At 41.6% G+C, this 13,093-nt stretch overlaps 1 protein-coding gene across 26 annotated transcripts in view; it reads left to right on the top strand.

Annotated features, from left to right (window-relative positions):
* Positions 1-13,093, top strand: part of NRXN1 (neurexin 1) — a 1,134,455-nt gene that overhangs the window by 683,643 nt on the left and 437,719 nt on the right. For 4 of the 26 annotated variants that reach the window (XM_050753742.1, XM_050753744.1, XM_050753745.1 and 1 more), the window contains exon 1: positions 6,438-11,215. The exons of the other annotated variants lie outside the window; for them this stretch is intronic. In XM_050753742.1, the coding sequence (XP_050609699.1) occupies positions 10,963-11,215 (253 nt within the window). In that variant the 5' untranslated portion in view covers positions 6,438-10,962. Of the gene's footprint in view, positions 1-6,437; positions 11,216-13,093 lie in introns of those variants that run through there. 26 annotated transcript variants of the gene reach the window in all.

Consider the following 13,093-nt stretch of genomic DNA (forward strand, 5'->3'; position numbering starts at 1 on the left):
TCTGTAGGTGGTGATGACCATGGGAAAAGCCTAGTGTCTGGGCCAGACAGTACCATCCCTCATGGCACAGTCCCTCACCGGCTTCACTTTGCTAGGAGAGGGAGTTTCCCGACCTCTTGTGCTTCCTGGGTTAGGCAACGCCCCACCCTGCTTTGGCTTGCCCTCTGTGGGCTGCATCCACTGTCTAACCAGTCCCAGTGAGATGAACCAGGTACCTCAGGTGAAAATGTGGAAATCACCTGCCTTCTGCATTGGTCTTGCTAGGAGCTGCAGACCGGAGCTGTTCCTATTTGGCCATCTTGCCCAGGAATCCAGTTTGCTACTTTTAAAGCCAACCACTGTGAAAACAGTTTCATTCTTAATATTTGCCTTATAAATTTTATTAATGCATGAAATTTTACACTGCACAGGAAATGGGAAATTTGCCCCTCCCTTCAATATGAGAATAGCACATAAATAAATAAAAATATGCCGGGGTGCAATAGCTCACGCCTGTAATCCCAGCACTTTAGGAGACCGAGGTGAGTGGATCACCTGAGGTCGGGAGTTCGAGACCAGCCTGACCAACATGGAGAAACCCTATCTCTACTAAAAATACAAAATTAGCCAGGTGTGGTGGCGCATGCCTGTAATCCCAGCTACTCGGGAGGCTGAGGCAGGAGAATCGTCCGAACCTAGGAGGCGGAGGTTGTGGTGAGCCGAGATCGCCCCATTGCACTCCAACCTGGGCAACAAGAGTGAAACGTAGTCTCAAAAATAATAATAATAATAAATAAATAAATAAATAAATAAATGTATTATTTATTTGTTTATGTAGAGATGGGATCTCTCTGTCACCCAGGCTGGAGCACCATGGCCTTATCATCACTCACTGCTGCCTTGAACTGAATTAAAGGGATCCTCCTGTGTTAACTAGCACCACAGATATATACCACCATGCCTGCCTAATTTTTTAATTTTTTGTAGAGATAGGGTCTCCTTATGTTGCTCAAGCTGGTCTCAAACTTGCAGTCTCCAGTGATCCTTCTGCCTCTGCCTTTCAAAGTGCTGAGATTTCAGGCCTGAGCACCTGGCCCAGTTTACATTATTTAAGGACATTGGTAGTGAGACATTTGTTTCTTCTATTTGATTTAAAGAAATTCTTAAGTCTAGATAGTTTCTTGTATCTCTTTGATTAGGTGCCTAAAGCAATCTGAATGTAAACTAGTTCATTTAAAAATAATGTCAGAGGCAATCAAGTATTCTTTAAAAAAATCATCAGATATGCTTTGTTTTAATACCTGTCATGAGTTACATTTTGAAGACCACACCATATGTCTAATGAAAGCTTCATTAGGAAGACATTAGTAGATTAATTCCACTTGCTGTGTGGTTTATTTTATTTAGAATGCAATAAGGTAAGTTCATTACTTTGCAGGCATAATGTTTTCTACTGTACTTGAACGCAACGAGGAACAATTCCACAGAGGTCTGTGGATCTACCAACACCTGTCAAGATAAACACACAGTTCTCCAGGGGAATCATCTCAGCAATAAAACAGAGAAAATGTGAGGCAAAGTAATTCTTTTACAAAACAAAAATAAGACAGTTTTTAAAAAGCAACATTGATTAATAATTTTTCAAAATGCCTCAGAAGTCTTATATTTCTTATACAGGCATCAAACAATTTCCTATCTTTTAAGAATAAATGTTTTGTAGCATATACATCTTATTTTAAAATCAATATTCTAAGAGACTTGAACTATTGGAATAATTGTGCAGTTTGAATTGAGCTATTGAAAGTTTTTCCAACTCTTATAGCTAGTCTTCCCTCATCCATTCCAGAAAAAAATACATTAGATGGTAAGTTTTGCTATAGTAATATTATTTGAATGGTTATAGTGAAAATGGTGGCAGTATTTCCATTATAAAACCCTATAGTTAAGAATTTATAAGTTAGCTATAAATGTTTGTTCTGTAATTCAGCTTGGCAGCAAGCATCTTAGCTTGGCGGTACTTTCTTTTATTTTTTTGTGAAGTATGGAAAAGAAAGACATCTGTTTATAACATGAGTAGGATAATATCACAATGAATTCCATCATTCTTTATAACCAGCTTACTTAGCATTCAAATTAAAATTAAGCCTAAACTTCCTACATATTTTAGATAATAAAAGTAACTCACCAATAAACATGTAAGGATACATTGAAGAGGATTTGTTTCGTTTCTCTGTTGGCTTTGGTGATTTCAACCACTAAACATGGTGGTAGACTTAACCAGTTGCTTTGATCATCATTTATTCTGCACAGCAGTAATGTGAATAGACTGTTACAGATCCTCACTAATTTTTAGGTATTTGTAATATTCTACACTTGAGAAGGTAGCAAAAAAATGACAGAGTTCAGAAATTTTTCCAATGGAGAAATATGTATTAACATTTGACAGAACAATTAATACAATACTAAGAGAGGAAGGAAGTAGAAAAGATAGTTTTACAGAGAGAATAGCATGGGCTATGTCAAAGTAAAAACAACAACAAAAAGCGTGCAGTGTGTTTTATGGAAGAGTGAGAAGTTCATGTGGCTGAAACCTGAGGTGTTTGTGGGGAAAGTGGCAAATGTTGAAATGGAAGTAAAATAAGTGGCATGGAGGCACACTTTAAAGGACTTAATATAACATGCTAAAGAATTTTAATTTTACCTGGTAAAAAGGTCTTGATAGTAGAATAGTCATACCAACTTATCTATAGTATTAACATCAAAATATCTCTGACAAAATGTGTAACCTAAAAAAATATATATATAAATGTATATATATTTATATATATGTGTGTATATGTATTTTTATATATATGTGTGTATATATATTTATTTATATATGTGTGTGTGTATATATATGTATATATATCTCCTGAATTCTTGAATTGGGTGGGGATTAGATTATAGATCCCAAAGAGAGATTCAATTTGAATTGCATGATTAAATTCCTTTCAGTGCATTCAAATGGTAATATATGCTCCACAACATACATTCACAAAGTAAATCGAATTGGCTTATGCTCTGAGTGCTTGGACATTCAATAAATTAAACATATGGTACATGATTTCTGGTTCCTGGTTTGAGTATCTGTGTTTACTAGAGAATTTGGAAGTTATGCTTTAGTCTTAATATTACCCTAACTTGCCTTAGAATTGTCCTTCCAGTTATAGTTGTTCTCAACAATCTCATGCTTCTTTCTGCAGTGATAGATGTATATGACAGACAGTGTCTTGGAATTCAGGCAGACAGATACCAGGTTGTCAGTTCGTGGCATTGATCTTTTCTCTAGCTGATGCTGGTTGGACTGGAGGCCTGATGTGCCCAGACCTGGAAGGGACTTTTTAATTTTTGTTGTTGTTTAGTTTAGTTTAGTTTTGTTATGGTGAGTATTTGGATGACCAGTATTAGGTATTATATGGAAAACAATATTATCATAAATTCTGATTTATTTTCTCCCTACCATAAAACAAGGGGAAAAATAACCCATTTCAGAAAACAAGAGCAAAAACCTACATACACACACTCTAGACAGTAAGCTAGTGTGTGTGTGTGTATATATACACACTATACTATATACTCTAGGCACTATTGTGTATATATATATATACTCTAGATATATATATATATACTCTAGGCACTATTGTATTTTAAATGCTTTAAATTTGTCAACTCATTTAATCCTCACAACAACCCTACAATTAACCTTTTTTACAGATGGGAAAACTGAGTTTAAATAACCTGCCCAAGGCCACATAGCTAGCAAGTTCGTAGAAGCAAGAATTGAGCCCTAGTGTAGTGTCTGAGTTCCTGCTCATAGCCACTGGCAAGACAACAAATAAAATAGCTCGAATACAAAAGATGAGAAGGAAAATAGAATATTTTTTCTAATTATAGTAAAGAGAATTTATAGTTACATGGTGTGAGATGAGAACAAATAGGTTTATATAATAGACATCTTGCAGTTTTTAAAGAATGCTTTAAAGAAGAGAACTGGGAACAGCACTATTATCTATGTTTAGGGAACGCTGATCTGGCTGTAGTTATAGAGGATCAACTAAGGGGAGGTGAGATCATTGGTAAGGAGCTTAATGAGAAAGCTCTCCATGTGTTAGTTAATAAAACCTGAAACAAGGACCTTGGCATTCCCCCAGCCTAGCAGCTTCAGTATTACCTGGAAACTTGTTAGAAATGCAAATTATCAGGGGTCTCGAAAGATTAAGGGAATCAAAAGCAAAGCAATCTGTGATTTAACAGCCCTTCTAGCCCCTCTAGTGTATCTCCTATGCACACTAAAGTTTGAGCAACACAGATTTAGAGAAACAGAGGCTGTGGTAATACATTAAGAAGTGGCTGAGCTTGACTATAGACTGAGTGGGAAGACTTTAGAATATGGCCAAATAAAAAACCACATGGCAGCTCATTATCTTTATGTCTTTGGCATAAAGTACCTCTGAATAAAGAATAAATAAGCTAACTAAGTATGCATGGATAAAGAGTAATAACTTATATTTATTATGTGTTTAATAGATTTTAGAAGTGGTTCCAATTTCATTACGTATAGCGTTATAGTCCTTTTCCAGATGAGGAAACTGGGACAAGGGGCCCTTAAACTAAAAGTCACATGAATAAAAACAATGAAGCTTGGATTCACACTCATAGTCAGGCACTCCAGTCTCATGTTGCCACACTACATTATGAAGAGTGTGAGCCTAGGAAGTGTTTGTCACCAACAGAAATCGGTTAAAACAGTTCTACAAACTATATAAGCTGACAGTGATTAAAAGATGGCATATGATTGCTTGGTGCCCCTGTGATGCCTGCAACACTTGAATGTGCAGTTATAGTGAAATCTCTATGACCCTGACTTGGTACTTCAGCACCAAGTTTTATGCAAGACACCAAAAATGGAATTTGTATTAAATCAGATGGAAGACAAGATAGAGATTATAGAATATTTCAGACCTAAACACAACTAATCTTGACTTGAATAAATCTAGTCATGTTTCCAAGTCCAACTGCACATCTAGGCTTTAATTCAATTTGAGCGACTTGAGTACCATATGGGCTCATCTTGATCCCCAGCACTGCCTCTGATTTGTTATATCATTGGGGAGGAGCTAGGTAATAGCTAAGTTGACTGAATCCACCAATCTGTATCTATGACTGGACTGTTGGTGGTTGGAGATGAAAGTGTTCTTCAAGATAAGTAAACACTTCATAAATAAACTTGACTTTTCTGTAACACATGTTTATCATCTGAATAAAAAGATTGTAGTAAATCTCCAGAGATGCTTTTAGCCCGCCATTATTATTATCATTATTATTTTCATTCTCAGTGCTCTTACTCTCATTTTCTGATCTTACTCTTAGGGACCTGCAATCATCCAGAGGGGTAGCAGGATCAGGGGTTTATCTTTACAACTCTCCAGAACAAACCCTCTTCTGAGTCTACCCCTCTTTACTGACTCTCAGTTCCAACTCAGACAAGTAGGTAGATGGATATGTGGGGTCTGCTTATCTTTTCTTTATGCTGATACTGGTAGAAATGCAAAATGCAAGACTGACACTCTTCTGATTTTTAATTTTTAAAATATTAGTGCTGTCTGTGGGTTTTAATATACTTCCCCTCTGCTGTTTTCAGTATCTACTTTTCTATTTAAAAAGCTTAATGCTGAGCTTCAAGGGTTTCCAATTAAGCTTAAGGAAAATATGAAAAGGATGAAAGTGTCTGCCGGACAACCATCCTGTTTCTTTAGATAAAAAGGTTGATTTTTGCAATATGAAGAAATAATTTGAAATAGCCTGTCTTCCCATTTCTCCAGAGTCTCCCTCTTCCACTCACTCTCCTCTTCCGTCTCTTTCTATTTCTTTTGTCTTTTCCTCTCAGCTTTCAAATCCATCTCTCATTTTGTAAATGTTGTTCAACTTAGGCTACCTGTATTCTTGTTCATGATAAATCATCAGGTGTGAGTGGGCTTAGGACAGCTTAGCACATACAGTCCTTAGGTTCTTTTAGGTAGATCTCAGTAGCCATGGTTGTTGGTGGCAAGTGAGTGTTAACCCCATTTCCAAAAGTTCACACAAGTACAGCTCATAATGAATTCAAGACCAAGACCAACTTCTGCTACAGATACAGACATTTACTAACGAGTAGGCACAAAACTTTATAGCCTATTCCAGAAGCTTGGTGAAGTTCCAGCTCTTCATTCTTTAAGGTACCTGAAAATAATGTCTTGCAAAAAATGGTTTTCCTGAAGCAAATATGACAGTATTTCAGTGGTAGCACCCACTTCACCATCTCTCAGAATTAAGTGACTAAGGATTGTTAGGGATCAACAATAGTACCTTCCTCATATCATTTTGTAATGATTATGTGAATTAATTCATTTAAATCACTCAGAGTGGTATGCTAGAAACAATTCATCATAGCAAAGGGTGAAAGGCCTCTTAGAGTCACATACTCAATTTATATAGAAGTGAGGTATATTCAGGTAAAATTTAGTTAATTCATTCATCTTGCCTATTAATGATTTCACCAAGGATAACTTCTTCCTAACTTTCATTGGACAAATTTACAAGCCCTTAATTTCACCAGTGATAACTTATTTTCAACAGATATTATAACTAATGAGCACAGCCACATCATAATTAGAGATGATAGTAGCCCAAGTCTTCTAGAAACCACCTCTGTCTTCTGTAATTCTGACTGAGATGTTGGGGCATAAATTCCTGATAAAGGCACTGACACTCTCGGGGTACAGACAGTGTTAAGAAACACTTATGTCACACTGTCTGTGCTGAATTTTTTAAGAATAAATTACAGTTAGCCAAAAACCGTGTTTCCTCCAACCAGTTCTTTAATCACCTGAGAACAATTTGTGAGATGCTGCCTCAGTTTCCCTTAGATAACACAATTGCAAGCACAAAGACTGACTAGCTGAAGAGACACAAATTAATGGGTACACACAAGCTTTATTTGCTTCATCCAGATTAGTCATGCTTTTGCCCACAATACTTTTTCTACACTATCTAGACAGAGAATTGCTCCTTGTTCCACAAAATTACAATCATTTATAACAAATATTGCTGTATCTGTAACACAGAATCCACCCTAGAACCCCCTAAGTATTGCAGAGGTGCCCTAGACATCTGCCTGGAAGACTACAGCAATTTCTTCTTTTGAGGCAGCCATAAATATTTTCTCTTTAGCTCTTGAGACTACCGTAAAACTAAGATTTCTGGCCTATCCTTTTTCTAACCCTGCCTTCATGTCCCAAGGCCCCAGACAATATAAGACAGGCGAGGGAGTGGGGGAGGAGGGGAAGCATCTTCCTAATTGAATGTTCTTGGGAAAGTTATTCTCAATCTTCTACCCTTACTCTATTTCTATGGCTTTTCGTTATACAAATCACTCTCCAAAATCCCAGCCCTATCCATTCCTAGCAATCAAGAGAATAACAAATACAGTTGATCCTTGTTATTTATTTGTAGCCTGTGGCACTTTGGTGATCCTTAGCAAACATGCAGAGAATGGCAAAACATTTGTGTTCTCACTATACATGTTCCTGGCTGAAGTTGAACAAGACTATTGGCTTGCTTCTTGTTTCAGCTCTCCCACTGTAAACAAATGCACTATTTTAGGTCTTTTTAGCACCACATTTTGTGCTTTACTTTGGTGACTTTGCTGTTTAAAATGACCCTCAAGCATAATGCCAAAGGGCTGTCTAATGTTCCTAAATGCAAGAAAGATGTGATGTGCCTTATGGAGAAAATACATATTAGATATCCTTCTTTCAGATATGAGTTAGAGTGCTGCTGGTCGTGAGTTCAATGTTAATGAATCAACATTATGTATTAAAGAAGGTATCATTATCATTCAGAAATACATGAAACAAGGTAATGGATTGATTCAGTCATGAAAAATGTGATCAGAGGTTTGCGGGAACCATAGCCCTATATTTTCCCATAGGAGCAATGGTTCAGTATTTGCTAATTCAGTGTTCACAGCGGCTTTATTTGCCACAACTACTGTGAATAATGAGAATTGACTGTAAGTACTAAAAGACTAGATATGTTTCACATATGCTGGACACTAGAGGGAGTAGGAATGAAGACTTGACTTTTGTCCCCTTCAGGAATCTGCCATTTATTTTGGGAGGGAAGGACAGATTAACACAATATATGAGGGTATTGGAGAACAATGCAATGCTCTACATATCTTTTAGATGGAAGGCAACTGAACGTATTGTACATAGTGATCAGCTTGAGTATGTTAGACCTGTATGAGAGAAGAGACATAATGTCATCATTGCAGGGAGCATTTGGTATATTTTAAAGAACACCAACATTAAATATTGCATGATATCCTTTCTACCCTGTGGGATTGTTAGGAAAGATAGAAACATGACTATTTTATAAAGGAAGCCACAGTGCCTCAGGGAAAGACTCGGTAACTAATGTGATGTAACCAGTAAATGGTGGCATCCAAAATGCAGCACAGATTTCCTAACTCCTAATCCAGTGCTCTTTCCATGCTAACACTATGAAATGTCAAATTCAGAATATGGACCTGTGGTCTTGAAAACATACTGTGTGGATGATTTTCCTTTTCTTTTTGAAGCTCTCTTTGATATTTTTAAAATGAATAATCACGACTCTTGTTAGTGAATTAAAATACATATGTTGCAAAATAACAAAAAGAATGAGAAATGACTGGGGACAAGGGCAGAAACAGTTCACAGTGGAAAATGATAGATTTTGCTTCTGCTGGTCTTTGAGCAGCTGTGGAAGGTTGAGAGACATGGCATATTTAAATAGATAAAAGCATTGTGTTTAGCAAGGCTGAACTGTTTCAATCAATATACTACTGAAGAATTACCTTTAAGTATAATAAAATAAACTTTTGACAGGAATGTGAGATGTGTGATTGATACAGGTGTGATTTGGGGGCCACTGGACACTATTTATATAGTGGGCATCAGAGTCTCATGGTTGAAAGTTTCTTTCTTTTGGCTTTAAATAGAAATAAAGACCCCCCCAAAAAAATGTCCGGCCACTGGACATGTCATAGTTTTTTTATCATCTTTTGGAAACCAGGGAAATGTTTAAATCATAGTCCCAAGTCTTAATCACCAGCTTCCAGTGTCTGTGGTCCTCCTAGCCAAGTCCACTTGCATTGCTAGATTTCTGCAATTAAATGTATGCTGGCTTTGCTGGTCTTTCATCTAGGACACACAGCTTTCAGTTAAAGATGCTGTATTTCATCAACAGCATATAAATGTCCTCTTTCCCTTGGGGGCACTAGATTTAGGAATTTTCATTTCCTGATGCTATTTTCTTTATAAGACAGGATGAGAGAAAGGAGGAGTTCCACCCTTAGCAAAGATCCTCACAGCGGGGCTTCCGAGAGATCTTGGAAGTTCTTAAATATTCCTAAAATATTGGCTGAAATACAAGCAATTTTATTCATGCCATTTCTTTCTTTTCTGCTTTCTTCCTGTTTCTCTCCTGACCCTTCTCTTCGTCTCTTTCCATTCTTCCACTTTCTGCCTCTTCTGCAGCTGCCAAATTAATGCATCCTTTTCCCTCCTTGTGAGTTTTGGTCCCCTGAACTTCCACTGCCTTATATGAGATATAGTATGGTAGTGGGAAGAAGAATCCTTGTTATGAATAATGTATGTGATTAACAGATCATCGCAACTGATGCTTGAGTACAAGGTGTCAAGCCATATTTAGCAAATTGGGTTTAAACACCTGGTAGAACAAGTTTGGTCCAATAAAAAGACCCGAATTCTATCCCTTTTAAGATCTCTAAAGACACTGGTTACATCTAAACCATTGGGTAGGGGAAGGGTGCCATTTGCCATTGTAGTTCAGATGGAGGGATCACCTGGTGAAGGGAGAGTTGCTTTTTAGGTGTTCCCGTTTCGACTTACACGTGTCCCTTTGATGCGTGGAGAATGCAAGGGAGAGGCAAAGCAGGGCGATTTTCGTGGGAAGCTAGACCAGCCTCCCTCGTTACATAGGCTCGTCCTCTGCATTGCATCCGAGCTTCAGTGATTTGCTGTTTGGAGACTGCAGATTTGCATAGAGCCCCTTGCTTCACCAGCGTGTGTGGTTTTTCTTTTCTTTCTTTCTTTTTTTCTTTTTTTCTTTTTCTTTTTCTGTTTCTCTCCCTTACTCCTTCGTCCGCATCTTCTTCTCAGCTGTCTTTCCCCCGTTCGATTCCCACTTCCTTCAGAAGGGCGCACTCTTCCCTCTGAACCCCTCGCCGGGCGTAAGTGTCAGGAGGCGGCGGACGCGGAGATTGCCTCGGGAGCAGGCGATGCGCGCCGCTGCTCCGCGCGCAGCCCGGGGGAGGCTGGCGCTAGCGGGCGAGCCAGCCGGGGCTGAATGGAGGGAAGGGGCGCCTGGATTCCATGGGGTCTGCTTCTGTCTTGAAAGGAGGTTGGGCCGGCGAAGTGGCCTCCCTAGTCCCCGCACACAAAGCTAAATGGATTTACCTAGTGGATTCGCGGTGGATGGCTGTCATGTAGAAGTGAGGACCCTCCGGGAGGAGCTTTAAACAATTTCTCGGCCCCCTACCCGCCGGCACGCACTCTTGCCCGAAACTCTTTGGGAGTATTTCTCGAGAACCTGGAGCCCTGGAAATCTGGGAGCAGCCACCCGCTCCGTGCTTGCCGTTCCCGGGGCTGCCTTTCCGGACAAGCCCCTCTCCAGCTGCATTCGCCTCGGCTATGTTTCGGATTGTTTGGGGTGCTAGGCACGGCGGACTCCAGGACCCCGAGAAGACTGTCCGAAGGAGGGAGAGGATGGGTGCCCTGGCACGGTGAGGCGGCCGGCCCCTCAGCCCACCCCGCGCCGCCCGCTCCCCTGCGCCCTCTCCTCTCCCCGCGCCCCAAACTTTGCCTCCCGCGGCGGCTGCCCCTCGGCGGGCGCCCCGCCATGTACCAGAGGATGCTCCGGTGCGGCGCCGAGCTGGGCTCGCCCGGGGTCGGCGGAGGCGGCGGCGGCGGCGCAGGGGGGCGCCTGGCCCTGCTTTGGATAGTCCCGCTCACCCTCAGCGGCCTCCTAGGAGTGGCGTGGGGGGCGTCCAGTTTGGGAGCGCACCACATCCACCATTTCCATGGCAGCAGCAAGCATCATTCAGTGCCTATTGCAATCTACAGGTCACCGGCATCCTTGCGAGGCGGACACGGTGGGTCTGCGATGCCAAGTTCTCGCGGGTTACCCCCTTCGCTCCCCCCTTTCTACCCTGCACTCGCTCCTGGGCTCCTAAGGCTCAGAGAAATGGGAGCTCGACAAAAGGGAGGTGCATTTGGGTGTGCTTGGTGCGAGACACTTATCTCTTTGAAGACAATAGAAAGGGGATGGGGGAAGGCGTCGCGGTTGTTGGTGGTGAGGGGTGGGAGGGGCGTTCCTTGTCGAGGTGCTGGGAGAGAGATGTGGGCACCTACTAAAGGACCAGCCTGGGTCGCGCGGCTGGGCCCCGCGGGAAGGGGGCGTCACTTGCCAGAAGGTCACTCAGTGGCCGGATGGGGCGCCGCGCTTAGCTAAGGGACCTGAGCACCGGAGAGAAGAGGGCTCTGCAGAACCTTTTGTCTGTGCTGTGTGTGCTGCCCCACCTCCTGCCCATCTTCTCTGGCCCGGGGGAGGGAGAGATTCCAGCCCGCACATTCCTCCAAAGTGCGCCCAGACTGCAGTGACAGCAAAGCAGTCCTGGGACTCACTCAACAGGAGGCCGATTACTTTTGCCCCCACGCCTTCCCTTAATTGGAGACGGTAGGAGGGCAACCGAGGCACCCCCTCTAATGCGGGCCAACCCTTACCAGGGATGGAGGGGACCTCTGGACACCATTCCTCTTCCATCCACTCTGCACATAAATAATATGCCTTTTCATTGGTAATTAGGCTGAGTTCTTTTCTAAATGGAACAGAGAGAGGCTTGACTACACATAGCCATCTCCCTGAGGATCATGTCTGAAGGCTGTTGGAAAGAGGGAGGTCTTACTTCCTCCTTCAGTGTTTAATGCTTTCCAAGAAGGGCAAGTCATTCATTGCCGGCTGGGCTAAGCCCGGAGGTCTGCCTGGAGAAGGAGAAGTTAGAGCTAAGGGAAACTATTCTCCTAATGCCCTGTCCCTTTGAAAATAGCTAGAGTGTAGAGAAAACCCTTGGTTGGCAGCTTTCTCTTCCAGAGTGACCAGCACTGTGAGGCCGGATTCCTCTAATTTTCAGATAAATGTCTATTCCAGATTTCCCGAATTGCCAAAAAGTAAAACATCAATCTGGTTTTGTGAGTCGTTCCCCACTCCCAATTTTTCTTCTCCATCAGTGTAAAATGCACTCTTTTAGAAAGCAGAGCGAAAGTTGTGGGCACTTTCTTTATATCCATTTTCCACCTCTTTCTTGCAGGACCGGTCACCTTTCAGACTTGTTTCAGCTCGGAATCGTTTGCCTCACTCCTTATGAGTTTGCTCTGCCCTGAGCAGATGCTGGTGCTACCAGGATGGCCCTTTATTCCATGGATGCGGGGTGGGCGGGGGCTTCCTACCTGGGGACAATTCTGGTTAGATATGAAAAACTATAGCATAATCTAACTGAAGAGAGACCAAGTCCTAGCAAGCCCTCTTTGGGAGCACAATAGAAAAAAAACACATCCCTGTGGGTTCTAGGAATTGGTTCCTTTCTCCTTCTCCTAGTTCCCTCCCAGGAATTCTCTCCAGTTAAGAGTGTCTAGTATGGAGACAAGAGTGATGTCCCAAGCCAGGGATTCTTTGTTATAAGTAACAGAGATTAGATCCCGCTGAAAGAATAAGGAGTTTCTGGTGATCTCACCACAAGCCCACAGTATTCTAGGAGCTTGTTGCTCCCTTTACCTGAGTGCAGTTCTCAACCACTGCCCTGCCTTTGTGCAGAATTATATGAGTCCCGAGGGATGAAGGCGAGCCAGGGTGCAGGAAGGGCAGACAGAGCTAGGGGGGGTTTGTGCGGTGAGGCAGATGGGGGTATGCAGGGGGTGGGGCACCTAATTGTGCCAATGGGGAACACTTGGCTAATAATCTCATATGCAACTTC

Source organism: Macaca thibetana, chromosome 13, assembly GCF_024542745.1.
Source record: "Macaca thibetana thibetana isolate TM-01 chromosome 13, ASM2454274v1, whole genome shotgun sequence".
Classification (NCBI taxonomy): Eukaryota; Metazoa; Chordata; class Mammalia; order Primates; family Cercopithecidae; genus Macaca; species Macaca thibetana.